Source organism: Siniperca chuatsi, linkage group LG20 (assembly GCF_020085105.1).
Source record: "Siniperca chuatsi isolate FFG_IHB_CAS linkage group LG20, ASM2008510v1, whole genome shotgun sequence".
Lineage (NCBI taxonomy): Eukaryota > Metazoa > Chordata > Actinopteri > Centrarchiformes > Sinipercidae > Siniperca > Siniperca chuatsi.
This window is the reverse complement of record NC_058061.1, coordinates 14,108,740-14,127,306: the sequence shown is the minus strand read 5'-3', so window position 1 is coordinate 14,127,306 and position 18,567 is coordinate 14,108,740. Positions and strand designations below refer to the sequence as shown.

The 18,567-nt window shown below is 36.9% G+C and overlaps 1 protein-coding gene across 1 annotated transcript; it reads left to right on the top strand.

Annotated features, from left to right (window-relative positions):
- Nucleotides 1–10,708: 10,708 nt before the first annotated feature.
- On the top strand, nucleotides 10,709–14,897 carry LOC122867628 (stonustoxin subunit beta). The gene is made up of 5 exons (XM_044178648.1): nucleotides 10,709–10,888; nucleotides 12,891–12,923; nucleotides 13,042–13,104; nucleotides 13,199–13,341; nucleotides 13,693–14,897. Exons 1-5 carry the CDS (start codon nucleotides 10,840–10,842, stop codon nucleotides 14,119–14,121), a joined length of 717 nt encoding a protein of 238 aa, XP_044034583.1. The 5' UTR covers nucleotides 10,709–10,839; the 3' UTR covers nucleotides 14,122–14,897.
- Nucleotides 14,898–18,567: the final 3,670 nt, after the last annotated feature.

The window sequence follows — 18,567 nt, the reverse complement described above, 5'->3', positions numbered from 1 at the left end:
CACCCTTAAGGAGTTCAAGAAGAGAAGAGCGAGAGCATGATAATGTGCAGAGACATAAGAGTGAGGTGGTGGTGAAAGGGGTCTTACACATGTATGATGAAATTAATGGACTGACTAAACCTGTTGAGTTCTAACATTCGCTGGATAAATACAGAATACACTGAGATGACCAACAACTAACCAGATTTTTGACACTTATCTAGCGCCTTGTGATGTCAAATTAATCTTTCAGTTGACACCTTTTATAACCCACATTAAGAGCAGGATTAACAAGTATTTGCAAATATCTGGGGTGTCTTTTAGTACACTTCACTTGATACTACACAAGATGTGCTGGGCTGGCTGTAGAAGTGAATCCCAGAAAATGTGGACATGGGTTTTAGAAAGTTTATTTAATATACTGTACTAAACACCTTTTGAACAGAATTATCTGATCAGACATTCGGCAGATTTATATAAACATTGCATATCATTTGCATCCATTATTTCATTAGGGAATCAGTTAAAGTGAAGAGACAAAGACGGGTACATTGTACGTTTTTTCAGACTCTGAATGTTGTTAATGTCACAATCTTATGATGTCCAACACTGTAAAATGTTAGCTTAGCTTAGCATAAGGACTGGAAATGGGGTAACAGCTAGCTTTGCACTGTCCAAAGCTAACAAAACCAGCCTACAAGCACTTTTAAAGCTCACTTACTAACACATTATAACTACTTTGTTTATTTTTATGGGGAGTCATGTGTCCGAGAGCAATAACTTCCGGGAGTCTCCACTGGTTGCCCGGCAGCTGGTTTTGTTACCTTTGGACAGAACCAGGCTAGCTGTTTCATGTCTTTATGCTAAGCTAACCTAGCTGCTGGCTGTAGCTTCATATTTACTGTGCAGGCATGAGAGTGGTATTGATCTTCTCATCTAACTCAAGAAGCTTATTAAGAAAAATATACATTAATTTAAGTAAAAGTAGTAATACAATAGTGTAAAAATATTCCTGCACTCAAAATCTTACTTAAGTAAAAGTACATAAGTGTTATCAGCAAGATGTAATTAAAGTATCAAAAGTAAATGTTTTTCCTGTGTGGACAAATAGCCCCTGTGATTTTTATATTGTTACAGTATATATTTTGATGCATTAATTCGGAAGTATCATTTTATAGTTGGTCGAGCTGAAACTAATTTTAACTACATTACATGTTTTCGGTAGTTTAATCTGTAAGAATGTTGATCATATGTTTTGTATGTAATGTTTATAAGAAACTAGTTACTACAACGGTCAAATAGATGTAATGGAGTAAAAAGTATATTATTAAAGTATAAAATAACTACTTTGCTGTACATTTTTAAGTGTAAAGTACAACAAAACTGTACTTAAGTACAGTACTTGAATAAATGAACTTAGTTACATTCAACCACTACTGGTTGGTTTCCCAAATGCAGCCCTAATGCTTCTAAGGTCCTATTTGTAGCACAAAGACAGTCAAAAGCCAGCCTTACTGTACATGGTCAGCTGGTCACAGCCAGTAACAGTGTACTTTTATAACGTTACCCTACGCAGCAGTGTCTGTTTCCTGGCATCTGACAGTGAAGATTCAAGTCTTAGGCACGTTTTCATTACGAGTCTTCATCTCCTCCTTCATTTATCAGAAATGTGCATACGTCAGCAGCCAGAGCTACTGTGGAGACAAGTCTCCTGTTGCTGGGGTCAAAGTGTGAATCTGTGAAAGTGGCAGGCATGTAAGTCTACAGGGACCACCAGGCACGTGTATCCAGAGCTGAAGTGGTTGAAATGTCTCTCGGAATACTTTACAGATTAAGATTTTACATAATCACATTATAAAATATGATGCAGTGTTACAGATTAACTATGGCTCGTTACAAATGAATGCTTTGGTAATAATAATACAATAATAAAATTATTCTGACTAGGGTTTACTTGAGTAAAGGACCTGAATACTTCTACCACTGCAAGAATGTACTGTAAAACGTGAAAGTAGTTTGACTTTTGGGAAATACACTTGTTCGCTGACTGAGATTTAGATCTAGATTTAGAAGACTGATATCACACCATGTCTGTGCATTAAGAATGGAACTAGAACAAGGAGGTGACTAGCTTAGCATAAAGATTGGAAGCAGGGGGAAACAGCTTGTCTGGCTATCTCTGACATTAAAAGACACACCAGCCAACACTTTACCTTTAGAGCTTTAGAGGTCTTGTTAGGTGTGTTTTTTAACTTTGGCCAGAGCCAAGTTTCCCTATGCTTCCAGTCTTTATGCTAAGCTAAGCTATTCGGCTGCTGGCTCTGGCTTCATATTTACCATACAAATATGAGAGTTGTATTGATCTTCTCATCTAACTCTCATAAAGAAAGCGAATAAGTGTATTTCCCAAAATGTTGAACTATTCTGTTACTGTCCATGATAAAGTGTTTCTAAGTTCAAGAATAAAGCCTTTTGAAACTACTACAGGAGACTCACAAGTTAGTATAGTTGTAGTTGATAGTGACAGATCAGTGAAGTGGTGAACAGTAAACCACATAAATGGCAAGTAGCGAGAGTTATTTAAAACATAAATAGGCCTGATGCAGAAAATGGAATCACAAAGGAAGTTCAAAGCATGGTAATGCGAGTGTGTGTGCATGCACATTATGATGTGTGCATGAGTGTGTGCGGGCAAAGAAATGGAGCAGTGTGTATATTAAGTTTCTCGGAGAATACTTTGAGCAGTTTAGCTTCTCAAAAAATATGTTACATAGTGATGAGATGAAGATTCATTGGCAACATGAAAATAACTCTTCCTCAGTCAGCATCCTGTGTATGTAATGTGATTAGTCAGTGATTAGTCCAGAATCTGTGAAGATATGGTTTAATGGAGTTTCTGCAAGTACAAATTTAAAGTGAATTTAACAAAAAATTTGTTTTGCATGGAAACTATTCTAGCTGATGTCAGATTTTCAAAGGAATTGTTGAAATGTCCATTTCAGGCCTGTAGCATTTAATAGCTGAGACACAGGAGAAGGTGGCAGAGGTACAGTATGCACACTGCATTAGGAGCCTGGGGATGCTCACTTACATTGCTTCTCATTAGTCTTGTTAAGTTTTCTTAACTTTCTTAGCATACATTTTTCCTTTTCATACAAGGTTGATCTAGACACTGTTGGCTTTATACAGAAATTTTAAGTGAATTTGGTGCTCAGAGTTCCTCTTTTTATCTACTGCCTCTCCCTTGGGTTGTATATATTCCTCCACTCCTGTAAAAGTGATCCTACCATTCATATTCATAACTGCCACAACAAATATTTAGACAGACATTTTATTAACTTTGCAGATGATTCTGGCATTTTGTAGTATCTTCCAGGAGGAGACTTGACTCTATTGTTAGGGACTTTGTGTCATGGTGCAATATATTTTAGAAGTTTACAGCCTGCCTCCATACCCACTCTACAATCTGATAAGGGAATTGAATTGGAGGGCAACTATAAATATCTGGGGGCTTTTTACTGATAGCAAACTTCAGAGAGGGAAGTACAGCAGATTTTGTTTTCCAGCTAAAATTATGACCTTGTTTGACCAGATTCTACTGCTTTACCTGTGTGTATTGCAGTTGTTGAAGGGGGTGTTGTGAGTAACCCCAGTATGGATACTGCTCTGAGCTACACACAAATAACTGAAATCTGTGAGAGTCATGTGCTGTCTTTTTTGACTTACAGAGGAACTGATACTCTCTGGCTGCTCCTTCACGCTGGATAAACTTCAGAGCAGAGGGACCAGAGTCTTATTTATTCCTTCTGCAATTAGATGGCTTGATTTAAACATGAAATTCAGCAGCAGTTTTTGCCTGTATACTGCAACAGCTTGGTAATTTACACAAAAGACTGACCAATTATTGCACTGTCTGGTGGGCAATATCGGTATATCTGGTTGATTTGTGTATTATAGTGCTTTCATATTAAGTTTTTTCTGTGCTTTAAGTCTGGTTTTATTATTTGTATTATTTGTTTATTGTGTGATTTCCCTTGTATATGTAAATGCATTCTGCAAACCATATTTCCCTTATGGCACAACATTTTAGCTAGAATTAGTGAGCAATAATGGTGTTATGTTTAAATTAGTATTCATATAATGAACACCCTACCATGACTAAAGAGATATTCCCTACAGCTACATTTAATCACATTTTAATTAGATTGTCATCTTGAATTTAAGTGTTGAAATGATTTAAAACGACATTTCATTTTCCTCTTTCATTTAAATGTTATTTGAGTTTTTCCACTTGACTTAACACCTGTTTTAGTCAGACCTGTGTGGCAAGATTTTCAAAAGGATAATCATTTGTGAATTTCTTAGCATGGCTAAGGGAAAAGCAACTGTAATCCATTTTGTTCTCATGAACCAATGAATATAATAATGAATAAAAGTGTAAAATAAATACTATAATTTACACATAAAGTTGAAGCGATTCAAAGTCAAAGTAACAAAAAAAACTGTCTATAGTCCTTAGTACATTTATCCTTAATTATTGTATGACACCACAGCTCCATCTTGTGGACATAAGAAGAAGTTCCATTTAATTTACTGAGGAAGAATTTTACTTCATCCAACAACTCTGCTGAGGTTTATGTGCTCACGTCTTTAAAGAACTAAACACATAAATAATAATAATAATAGTAATAAATCATCTGAATTACATACTGTAGCACTGCATAGTTAAAGGCTCCATTCCTGTCAGGGCAGAGTAAACCTTGAGGCATTTTAGATAATGGTGTCCACTAAAAGACCATCACACACAAAGTGCTAAACAAAATTGGTAAAATAATATTTTATACTGTATTTTCTTTATAACTAAATGTAACTATATGGAAAATACACACAACATACACCACATATCAATCAGACAAGACTGATTCTACACAGTATTTTCACTTTAATGATAAGTGACAGCTTGTTGATCTACACTACATTTCAGACAGGAACAGGCTAAGCATCAATTCAGTACATTACGCAGACTGATTTGTCAATTTTCCAGCTTCTAGAAAGTATTACATGTGTGGTCATGACTCTTAACTTTGATTTGACAAAGCATGTAAATAAAAACTTACTTCCAATACAGCAGGGTTGACAAAAAACAGAGGAGACATTGAATGCTAACTTTTGGCAAGTTGCTCAGATCATTTCTGGCCTGTACTAAAGTGAGAGCAAGACACATGGCCTCTAAAAAGAATGGACTTCCTCCAGAAAGTGATTTTTTAACAGTGTCATATAACCAAAGTTTGTAATAAACTGTATACAGTACACCCAGTGGCGGTTCTAGTCCATTGAAACCACAGCAGCACCAACACAGCAGCATTAAAGTCCAGGCAAAGTCATGCTATATAATATAACCTCCATAACATCACTAGCAAGGAGATAAAATACCCACAGACAGCAGAGAGAGACATTAAAACATCAGGAAAGGAACCAGCAAACAGGACACAAATAGAGAGAGAGTGTATCTAACTCACCTTACATGATGCCAAAGTTCACCCTCTTGCTTCCTTCTTTGGATATGAAATATCCATGTCATGTCCCGCTGCACTTGTTGCTGTGATGGTCATTTTGTTAAATTGTCCACAGACTTCCTCATCTCCTCTCTCCATTGCTGCTACTCTAGCTAACTACTCTCACAAAAAAACATGTTACCCTGGCTGTCATCATTAGCAACACTTGTACACTAACATTAGCTAACTCTCTTTTGTTTAATTGAAATTATGTTAGCTTTCTATTGTTCATTGTGAGGCCAGAGTGCAACAGGCTTCAAGATTCACTTCTGAGTTTCTTTCCCAGAGTCATGTCAGTTTTACAGTCCAATAACAGTCAGTGAAGACATATTTACCTCACATTTGTTGCCTTTGGTAGACTTTGGTAAAGGTGCAATGCCATCTTTGACCACACAGACTGACTGATATTTATATTTATATTACAAACTTGTTGTTATAGTGATGAGAGTCAGCAGGGGGAGACAAAGGCAAAGTTTTCCCTACCCAGAGGATGCACGTGGCTCACATCTTAATCAGAAGACAACAAACTGTCAGAGAAGTGGCTCTCAACCTGCAATTGCAGTCTTGTCACCAACAATAAAACATTGTGGTGGGAGTCACAATATGAATCACGGGATTGGAAGAAATACTTTAATACAAATGTATTAACAAGTCACTCTGCCTTATGCACTCCTGTGATGAGGGTTGCAAAAAAATGTTTTGATCTGCAGCTCACCAGCCTGACAACCACTGTATTTAAAAAAACGACACAAACTAGTACGACTTAGGAAAATATAAAATACAGAAATCATGTGTGAGTATTAACAATGAAAACCAAAATCATTTGTGTGGGCTGTTAATAGTGTCTTCTGCAATACTCTCTTTGTTGTGTTTTTTTGAGTCTATGGACTGTATGTTGGCTGTTGTTAATTATTTTCAACATGCATATTGATGACATCGATGTGGTTGCTACTGGCAAAATGTTACCAAACATAACTTCATTGCACATTTTTAGAGAGACTTTCAGGTTGCCATCATAACAAGGTGTAAAATCTTACTTTGAATGGAGACATTTTATCTGCTCACTCAGTCCAAGCTGTACCTGAGAACACGATCATACCTAAAATGCATTATTTGTTTTTATTCTCTCTTTCCCCCTCTGTCCCCTGTACAGTTCAGCTGTGTCCACAGGCTGTGGAAAACTGTCATCACTGATCTCTTCACTCTAATATGATGGAGAAATGAGTAAATTCTTATCATTGAACTCAGCATTGAGTTTAGTCCTGTATCTTCTGTCTCATATTCACATCAACTCTCCTCCATCCACCCTCCTGCACCCTTGTTGTATGTGTGTGGTCACATGTGATCTTGTTTAGTGCTTCCCAGGATCTGCTTTCATGTCACCAGCCTAATTCTTTGGCTCTCCTGCTCAGTGTTAACAGGGGAAGGTGAAGAATGATCCACAGCAGCTGAAAGTATTGTACAGTTTGAATGCTTCACATGACACTGATGGATTAATGTTCCTATGCTGTAAGCTTGTATTTATAAATCATGAGTTATCCCCTGAGGATAACACAAAGCAATGCAGCTTTGCAAAAAAAATCTGTCCTGTTTGACCTCTCTTAAAAATATTTAGCATGAAAACTTGACTGGCTGTTGATAAATATGAAGCTCATTTTTGGTGTGTTGCAATTGCAGTTCTCAAGCCTCTCGGCCCTGTTGAAAGCCTAAAGAGTTTGCAGATGTTGAGGTACCCCGGATTTTTAGGTACATGTGTCTGCATATTTATTTGTAGACAAAAGTTAAATAAGACTAAAATTGATTGCATTGAGGTTCAGTCAACTACACAGGTTTATTCTGATAGGTGTTTTGTAAATGAAATCAGTTTTAATTTAAACATTGTTACAAATTAAAGTCATACAATGCTCTCAGGCAAAATAATATGACAGCAAGCAATTATACATTTAATTATATAACCTTTACTATCAACTTTACTGTTAATGAGAACAATGCGAGACAGCTGACATCTTCATCTTCTGTGGCTAAAGGATTAACTTCTGTTAATCACACCTTCTTAACTCATGATGATATTCAATGTGTGATATTCAGAGTAAAACTTTTATTTAAATAAAATCACATTAATAATATATCACAAATAATATTTTTGATTTACAAAGTGCAGAATATACCTATAGTACCAGAATATAAAGTACACAATGCTACAAAATATTTATATGACACCACTTTACAGCATTCAGTTTTGACACAATGAACACATTTTAATGATACACAAACACTATTATAAACACTATTCTGTACTTATTGGATACTTTGGTTTCAATGTAAGAAAATTTCCTACTGACAATATACAAAATCTGCTCAGAAAAACGGTAGGTACTTTAACTGTTCAAACTGTACAAGTTAACTACTCTGCTCTAATCTCTAAAAAGCTAAACTATCCTCATCTAGTAGTATGCATTCTAGCTCAAGAAAAAACTCCTGATAAACTTTCCGAGGCATTAACACTAATTTGTACTCCAAACTGATGAAACTGTAGGTTCTACATTATCGTGGGTTATCTGCTGAGGACAACAAAAGTGACTCACTCACCAGGTCTGCCGGTCGCAGGCATGATTCTCTTATTGGGAGCACTGGTTGACATCTTTATCGCTTCTTGCCGTGATGAGGTTTCCCGAATGTTGGCGTCTGTCAGCGGCGTTCTGCTGCGATGATGCAAACAGCTTCTTTATATACCCCCAGGAAAGGGGGTATTAAAGGTTTTGGGGGTTAGGGTTAGGGTAGAGCCCCTGGGGCTCCGTAAGAGAAATTTTGGTAAGGTATGTAGAGATAATGAGCTCACTGATGGGCATGCCACAGAGCCTGCCAAATCAAGATATTCAGGTCAGTGCCAACACTTGACCCGCTGACCCATATTTATCTGAATAGTTCTGAATTTGCTTTTCCAGTTATACTGTCATCTCTTTGTAATCAAACACACATCTTGGAAATTGATACCAGTTCAGGAATGTGGTCATCCTGTACAGTACAAAGGGGTTACGTAAGGCTGGAAGAACAGAGCTTAACTGTACATTGAGACCTTTTAGAAATGGCGTTGGAGAGAAGAGAAACCTGGTTCAATGGAGTTCCATTTGGGGAGGAGTTCATCGCTGGTAGTTCCGTTCACTTTTAAATAAGTGCACTTCAGGGTAAAGATATAATCCTTTAAAAAATAGTTTTTATAATGTACCTGATTTTCTCTGTCATGTACTTTAATTTTTTTTGTGGGAGATTTTGAATCTATGTGTTTAGACACTATAGGATTGAAATGTTTCTGCTTCCCCTTACATATCAATATAATGCAATATACTGTTCTATAGGCAATCTCTGTGCTTGTAAAAGTTAACCAGTCATTTACAAGCAACCCATCAATGTTTGTTGATTGGTGACATTGTCCCAAAAGGGTGGTTTGATTCAAACGTTTTTCAGCCAATTGTACATCACAATGAAAAATGTTTTTTCCCCTCACATTTAAGGCTTGTAATTCTGTGTTATACCCATTTAGCATTTTACATTGGTAGACATTTTTTCCCCATTAAGTAAAAAGATAGTTCCAACGTAGTACAAGGTATTCAGACCCATATACTCTCTGAATGGTTAAAAACCTAAATCATGATCTTGACTAGAGCAGACCAGAACAGCCACTGATCAGGGTCACAGCTCAGTCATTTGGCAGAGACCACTTGTCTGTTAGCAGTGCTTTGAAAGCCTGGTGCCTCTGGTCTCTGAGCGTCTTATAGGAGAATTGGATGAACTCAGATAAGTACACATGCAAACCCATTAACCACACTCCCACCTTTCTCCTTTATTTTCAGTAAACCCCATTGGGCAGTCTGGCTACAGTTCCGACACTATAGTTACTGGTATGTAGTGTTTAGTATGTCGGTTGCACTGCAATCAGTGCCCCAGTCAGTCAGCTGCTTGGGCAGGCAGGAACACAAGAAGGACGAGACAGCCTTGACTAGAGGTTTGGCAGGGTGTCTGAACAGTAAACACCTCCGACACGCAGGCCCCAGTGTAGAGCATAGCTGAAGAAAGGATTTACGACCATGCGTTTTCTTTTAACCCAGGCCATATGCATTAAGGCATTTGTGATGGTAAAAGGTTGATGTGATAATGCAGGTCAGGAGCGTAGCTAATCCTGGTATGATGAATCGAGGAACCTCCTGTAGTATTTAGGTTACTGGGCCGTATTTATATATGCGTATTTGAATTTTTCTTGTTGTATACCCTTTCAATGCATGATTTTCAGATGCTGACTTATTAATGCCTATACTATCATGATATGTGAATACAAATATGTACAGCTCTATAGATGTATGTTTTATTGTAAAATTAATTTAAAAACTGCAAAAAATGTAATATCTTCTCTTTCAGAGTTATATGTGTCCAAAGATTGTACTTGAATGTGATCACTTAAGTAATAAAGTCATGATTGCAAATGTTTTGTTTCGCGTTTATTTAAAGAATCGAAAAAAAATTCTTCTTTCTTGATATAATATTTCTATATAATGAAGTTAAACCTATAATAAAACGTCATATGTACTTGACTTAATCTTAAGATATTTATACTATATTGAACTATACTATACTCACTATATTTGAGGACTGAAACATGTTTTTGTACCTACAGAGTGAGGACATTTTAGGAAAGTGAGGACATTTTGGCCAGTCCTCACAACTTCAAAGGGCTATTTGAAGGTTAAGACTTGGTTTTAAGGGTTAGGTTAGAATTAGGTTATGGTTAGGGTGAGGGATAGGGTTAGGATTATGCATTTATTTGTGATGATTAAGGTTAGGGTAAGGGGCTAGGGAATGCATTATGTCAATGACGGTCCTCACAAAGCTAGAAGTACAAGGATGTGTGTGTGCTTGTGAGTGTGTGTACACCAATCACCCCATCCACCTTCAATGCATCAATGCTGTCACTGTGCAATGTGAAGAGATCAGTGGTAGCGATGCAGAAAGAGGGGGGCAGGGTTTATTTGGTACTAGGGGGTGTCCTACAGACATCGAAGCATCCATCTAACCTTTTTAAGTAAAAACATACATACACAGCTCTAATTACAAGCCTCTTGCCTCCCCCCCTTTCCTACTGGCAAGTTTTATCTCATGTCCACACCACCGGCTCTGATACCTTCACCTCTGTCCTGTATTAAAGGTATATAAGAGTGGCATTAAGCTGTCACACAGTGGAGCCAGCATAGACTCATCATACTCAGAGAGACCAGTGACATAAGGCTGAGACAGGCTCACTGCCGTTATCAAGATGCCCACCACCAGGAGGATCATTTCTGACACCCAGAAGTCAGATAAAGGTGAACTTTATTTTCTGCATTTCACACAATTTAGGATAATTGGTTTAAATATTTTTTTGTGCTAAATCTTGTACATTTTTTAACACATCCATCTATATATATATATATATATATACATATATATATATATATATATATATATATATATATATATATATATATATATATATATATATATATATATATATATATATAAATCATTATCAGAAATCAATGAGCAATGCACTGAATGTATTGATTTAATAACCTCAGCCTGTGTCTGCAGCAATGAGGCTTTTTTTATTATCCTCAGGCAAATCCTGAGTGAATGGGTCACTTATGTGTTAAAAGCGCAATATTTCATTGGCTGATTTCATGCTTGTCTTTATGAGGGGCGTATAATGGTTTTATTGCCTGAGAACAAGGGTCTGCAAGTGTCAACATAATCTGCATTAAAAAAGATTAAACATGCTGTATGTATTCAACATGCTGTATAGTATAATACCAGTCTTGAAAATGGGTGACATTCAGCAGGATTGTAGCTGGGGTATTCAGTATAATCTAGTCTGAACTCATTGATGTCAGCCTCTTTAGACTGTATTATCATGACAACAAGGAAAACAGATATAGACTCATATGAACCTGTAACATAACTTACAGAAGTATAGAGTCTCACAACTAGTTTGCAGTTGCTGTTGTGTTAAAGCGATTCCCGTATAATTGTTAGCTTTTTAATGATCGGAATACTGCATCTTGCCTATAAAGAAACAAAACATTGCAGTATTAATAAAAAATGTACTTCTTCACACTCAATATCACGATCGAAAGTGGGAGTTTCTCTCAGCCTCCAGTCAACAGAGAGATAAATATCAGCACATTTAGAAGTGACATGCACACTGCATGTTGCGCAAAAATAACCGTTAATTTTGAAAAATGTGGATAATGATGATAAGTTGAATGACATGCACTGGCAGAGTGCAGCCTCACTTTGAACTCTTTTTCTCAACATTTAAAGTACCATACAAAACCTACAATATTGTGCTTTAATTAATTACCTTAAAAGTCGTGCATTTTGCTATTTGTTCTGCTTGATAAGATAAACTTCATTAATGTACTGAGACAAAGTTGATGTGTGAATGAAATAGATAGTTTATTTTGGAGGTGGCTTGTTGATATAAATAAAACACATTACTTACGTTAGTCGATGTTGACATCCTAATGCTGAGGGGATTAAGTGTCTCCTCTTCTCGATCTCTGTCCTTAACAAAAAAACTGGACTCTGCATGCTTACACATGAAACCAAAGTATTAGTTACGAAATTGGCATTAGGGATAAGCCTGTAATTATAATTTATCAATTATTACTTCAAGGAAAGTTATGACACAATACTGCCGCCAGTACTCAAGCTTAATTTGACATCTAAATGCTGGCAGACTAATTATTTTCCATCTCTTTTACTAAGCTCCTTTTATTAAAGAGAGTCCCCTACATTATTAAGTTTAGGGATGAAGAACAAGTTGCATGTGTTACAATTTATTATCTTTACCTAATCTCTATTCCAACACAGCTACTTTTGATTTGAGACAGATTTAAAATGCAATTTGCCACTTTTTGGATGACTTTACTCAACTCTCCTGGTTGTTATTTACCTCAATAAACAAATGTTGGACATCTCCGACTTATCTGATCTGATCATGTCCATATGATAAACTGCTCTGAGCTTCATGCTGCGCTCCAGTGTGACTGCAGCCAACTCTGCAGCATGTGAGATGTCTTGATCATTCCAACCGCCTGGCATGAATCAGCCACTGGCTCCAGAAAGCATGCAGTTGCTGATGTGATGATCTGACAGAGGCAGATGGTTTTCTAAGTATACACCGTTTTGCGGTGGCTCACTTCATCATCTGTTGAGGCACACCTGACATATATCGTTGCCTATAGTATTTATAACAGCTAAGTATGTTTATCTTAATATAGGTTGCTCCGGTGAAAACAAATTTTTATTTTTGTTTATTTTTCGTAGCAAAAAAAGCAAAAGCTGGAAACACACCCACAGGTAAGACAGTCACCTCATTACAGGCTTTTTAAAATTGTGTAAATGCAGATCATCCTTCTACAGTTCCCCTGATCTTGTCTGATATTTGACGGATGTTGGTCTGTTACTCACTCCTCAGAGAAGATCCCAGCCTACGAGCCAAACATCCCTGAACCAAAATGCAGAGCTGATCTCATCAAGCGTAAGATTCTCACTCTTTTACCTGTTTTTATCCTTTCACAATTTGATCCAAACATGATTTTTCTGCAAATCATCATTTCCTTCTGTGTATTCAGACTGGTTCAACCTTTCACTGGATGACAAGACAGCCAATAAGATGCTGTGGATCACAGAGGGCGGTACTAAGGTGGGCCGTATGACTGATGATGTCACTTGTCCCGTCTTGGATAGACCAGAGCGATATGAGTATGCTCCACAGGTACAGTATGAAGATGTAATGAGATTATTTTGGTCTGAATGATGGTGTTTAAAATGTATTTTGTCTTGATTTACCATGCTCAGGATGGTGTAAAATGAGATGAGAGTGCCATGAACTTGTCATCACCATGCCATAGCTGGTGGAGTTTGACATGATTGTAAAACGCAGGCAACACTATTATGAACCAGAGGGCTGTCCCCTGTGTTTATTTAAATCCTGTGCCAAGTGGTTTGTCATTGCAAACCAGAGAAAGGGAGGCTGCTCTACATTCTCCGCAGTGGCAGTTATAATAAATCACAGGTTATGTTAGATTACCTCTAAAATGAGTCATTCTCACCTGCGTTCCAAAAGGTTCTTTGCAACGAAGGCATCCTGGGCTTCCGAGGCTACTGGGAGGTGGCGTTTTCAGGATGGGTGGTGGTCGGGGTTGCGTACGAACGAGCAGGGAGGAGGAACACTGATGGATCCTGCGGCCTGGGAGAGAACGAGGAGTCCTGGGGTCTTGGCTGGAGTGGTTCCAGTTATCATGCCTGGCACAACAGCCGCAACATAGAGATCATGGAGATTCCTAAGTGCTCCACAATTGGTGTATATCTGGACCAGCCTGCTGGTGTCCTTAATTTCTATGCTGTGGAGGAGGTAAAGGATGGAGAGGAGAGCACAGGAAGGAAGGAGGTTAGACTTTTGCAGCAGTTTAAGAGCTCCTTTAAGGAGAAAATGATACCAGGTTTCTGGGTGGGGATGCAGTCACACTGTTTGATCACAAAGAAGGAGGAATAAAGGACTGAATGAATAGTATAATATAATCTAAAAGTCAGTGATCATGAACTGTGGCTGAGAGAGGAGTGAAACTATTTCATCCTTTTGTAACAAAGTTACCATCATGGCAGCTTTAAACACAAAATGACTGGAAATGGTCTCATGAACATTTGCCTTCCATGTCACTGGAACATTTACTTACACAACATAAGCCTGCATAAATCCCATGCACATCATAATTAAAATATTAGTGCACATTAGATATTTTCCTTATATACAGTATCTCTGAGGCAGATATACAGTACATAGGTTAGTACATTTCAATAAAGGGAACAAAGTGCAAGGTAGGGGTTCAGTTAGGATTCACCTTTCCTGAAACCACCAGACCACTCAAGGTTTATACTAATATATTTATATGTATTTTTATTCCTCTGTTGTTATTGTTTGCTATGTATAGGGTAACCTAGTTTGGTATGAATGTATACACAATGTAAAAATGTAAAATATGCAAAAGTTTAAATAAATAATTAAATTAAAAAAACAAGAATGACAGCAAAAATATGCAAAAAGTAGTGCTGCACATGTGCTGAATGAAATCAGAATATTGCCATTATCACAATATGAATCTTTTTTTATCGTATTACAAATTATACCAATATTATCGGGAATGATACGAGACGGCATAACCCTACCAGCTACTGTATTTCTGCTTTTTGGCACCAGCAAAGGTTGCCAAGTGATTTATGATGAATTTTTGTTGGTTTTCAACTGGAGGGAAAATGGAAAAGATGCTGCAATAAAAGGAATTTTATTTATTAAAGCATGTTATTTTCTTTTTAAACAAATACTGATGCTCTTGATGCAAGGCTTGGTAACTCAGTTTTCATACACAGAGTCTTAGTAGGTGTAGAAATTAAAAATAGATGGGTTCGTGGGCCATAGATCGTCATCTGTCACATAGTTTAACATCTTTTGTCTAGTTTGACTGAGGTGTCTTTGTTTATGTAGTTCTGCTTCTGCCTGTAACACTGTTGACAACACTGACAAGACCCGTTTCCAAATCTTATCAGTCATGTTTGCAACCATCTTCTTGCTTTTCTGAACACGATCCTAAAGTTTCAGGAGTGTTAAACATTTGTGCTAGCTTCACTTATATCCATATGTCAAACTCAAGTGCATATACCCCCTCATGAGCACCCGTTCCACTGACCTCAACACCTTTTTCAGATACTCCTAAAGCCTCCCCATCTCATCTTTACTGAGGGTATAAAAGGCAAGCGGAAGACAAAGACTTTTACTTTGGATGAATCAAAGAATTTTGAAGCCTCTGGACGTGGGTTATTAGCACACAGCTAAGATGCCAGCTAGACACAAGATGCCAGCTAGACCCAATGCTGCAATAATCCTCCCAGACACCAACAAACCAGGTACAACAGTGTAAAACCATTCTATTTACATAAATATATATATATATATATATATATTTACATTGTAACAAACATGTTATGTGTACACATCCTCTCAAATGAGTACATTGTTTATTTGCTGAGACAGTTACTGACAAATGTGAGCCTCAGCAGAGTGTTTTAGTGCCTAGACTTACTTACTTACATATAAGTACATACTTGTACTTATACTATCATACTAGTTATAGTATGATGCTGAACTTTTATTTAACATCACTGCCTCTGCCTACTCTTACTTGGATGGCGGTAGCTGTCTTGACTTGTGAGTGTGTTTATGTGGACGCCAAAAATAAACTAATCATTATGTGGAATAAGCAATTGATGGATGTCATACAAAAATTAGACATATGTCAGAAACACCCACACATACTTTTGAGTTTTATGTCATTTAAGACCTTTAACTACAGTACACGCTGTACCTTTTAATAGAATTTGTTCTAATTATTTTCCATAATAGATGTAGAGTCTAATATTTTGGAATAAAAAACTCAAGTATCAAAGAGGTAGACGTATACCTTCACCCACTGCATGACTGTGCAGGCTTTTCAGACACTGACTGTAAAAAAATGCCACCATAATGCTAAAGAAAATCAGTATAGTGTTTCATGTCAGCATTGTTTGAGGGTTGTGTCATCTGTTTGTGTGAAACGACAAACAACTCTTCCTTTCAGTTTAACCTTTGGCCTTAACCTTTTTAGGGAAGAAAATTACAAGAATGAGAAGACAAATGCTGGTAATGGACTTGAAAAGCATTACTAAAAAGGCAACTTGTGCTTGTTTTTTGTTAAGGCTGAGAACAAGTTTAGCATCATGATATTTCTTTGACAAGTTCTGCCATTTTATTTGCATTAAAACGTATTTGAAAGTTAATTTTAGCCATGTACATCAGGTATTTTCCAGTCCAGTCTCATATAGGAATTCATTTGGGTGCAAATTCTCAATGGGATACTTGATGAATATTTTATACAGTAGTTAGAGGTTGTCACACCTCATAAAGAGTTATAGAATACACTCCAGAAATGTAAAAATAATACGTAAATGAATATTTGTTTCATAACAATAAAATAAACAAAGATATGGTTACATAGCTGTATGTATATATAACTGCTGAAACACACCTGTGATCATAGACATCTAAGTATGATTTATGTAGTGGTTCCTGTGATGACAGTCAGTAAGCTCAATAGTTAAACCTAAAGTATGTGACAGGTACAAACATCCATACATGAGTGGTAAGCTTGTGTCATGAGTAAAGTGGTATAAGCGATATAAGTGACGCATATAGCACGACATATAGGTGGTGGGGGGTGGGCATTTCATGTTGCTGTGTACACCGCTTTGCACACAATCTATTCAAACATGTGAATAAAAACATCAAATGACAGTTAAAATGTTTTACAGCAAAACAAAAGTAATTTCTGGTCTTTCTGATGAACCCACATTTGACTGTGAAAGAAATAAAAATCAGTTTTTCTCTGTTGTCCTCATGTCAGTGACCTCACAGCTTCATGTGAGCACTCGTCCAGCTGCTCGATGAGTTGCGTTCAGTAGCTGGTTCTAAATTACATCTACTCAATGTGCTCCAGTGATATTATTCCCGTCTGGTCCAACACCACTCTATCGATGATGTGTAGCACTCATTTGTTCTGACACTATTAGTCCCAGCAGATTTACTGTCATGTAGCTCTTGGCCCGCTTTCAAACTGTCTACAGTCTAACATGGCCTGGTGGGAGCATCAGTTACATGTTGCTCACTCTTCCTCTGCCTATGTATGTATGTATGTACACAACACACACACATTCACCTTCACTGTGTCTGTTTTCTGTCCTGCACATAGTTATAATAGATACCAATCTAGGACATGTGGTGATCCCGTAGTCCATAAAGTACATGATACTGGGTCAAAGTTTGTTTTGGTTTACTGTTGCAACTTTTTTCATTTTGTGACACCGCCAGAATAGTTTAAAACCGATTGAATTGAAAGGAGAGAATCACATTTATACTGAAAGCTGACCAAATCATTCCAGTAGGTGACTTGATTGAAGTTTACCAGCTTTTTTCATGTAGGAGCCAGTACAACTCGTAAAATCATTCTTAGTTGATGGACAAAATGTACCCAACAAACCTTCAAATATGAAACCACAAATAACAAAGCAAAACGGGAAACTTTGTTTAACATTATGAAAACAACATTAAAATCTGTGTTTAGGTGCTAGTAATTGTATTAAAAATAACTGTCAGTGAATTTAAGAGCAATAACAAGTTCCAGTGTTATGTACTTACAGAATTTTAGTGGGGATGCCGTTTGTTTGTTTTTTATCACAAATAGTTCCTTTAATCCATGAAGACAATATTCAAAAATATATATGCATGTGGATTCTGGTAATGTTTCTGTATTTATGTACAAACTTACAGGAATGGGGGGTATCCAAGTACATTTGCTCCAGTACTGTACTCAGGTACAATTTTGAGGCACTTACTGTTTTAATTTTATAGTTTAACTCCACAACATTTCAGGGAAATGTTGTACTTGTTGCTCTACTACATTTACAATATCTGACAGTTATAGTTATTATACATTGCAGATTACAGTTAAACATACAAAACCAATGATGAGTTTACTGTATACAATATGATGCATTGTTTTAGATTAAACTACCCAGCAGTATAAAAAGTAATTAAAATGATCTCACCTTTGACCAAAACATGCTAACACATCAATGTATCTGTAATATTAATCCAATGAAAACAATGTTTTACTGACCATAGGAGCCATATTATCTTATAATTATTTTTACTTTTGATACATGTTTAGCCCAGGACAGGACCTTTAATGGAGTATTTTTAGATGTGTACATATACTTAAATATAGGATCTTCGACCACTGTCAATTTGTCTTTGTGGGTTGTTTGTTAGTTGTTTGGTCAATGGTGCTCTTCATTACTGAAGACAACAGCATCATCTTCTGCAAAAAGGGATGCATTACAAGTCAGACATGTA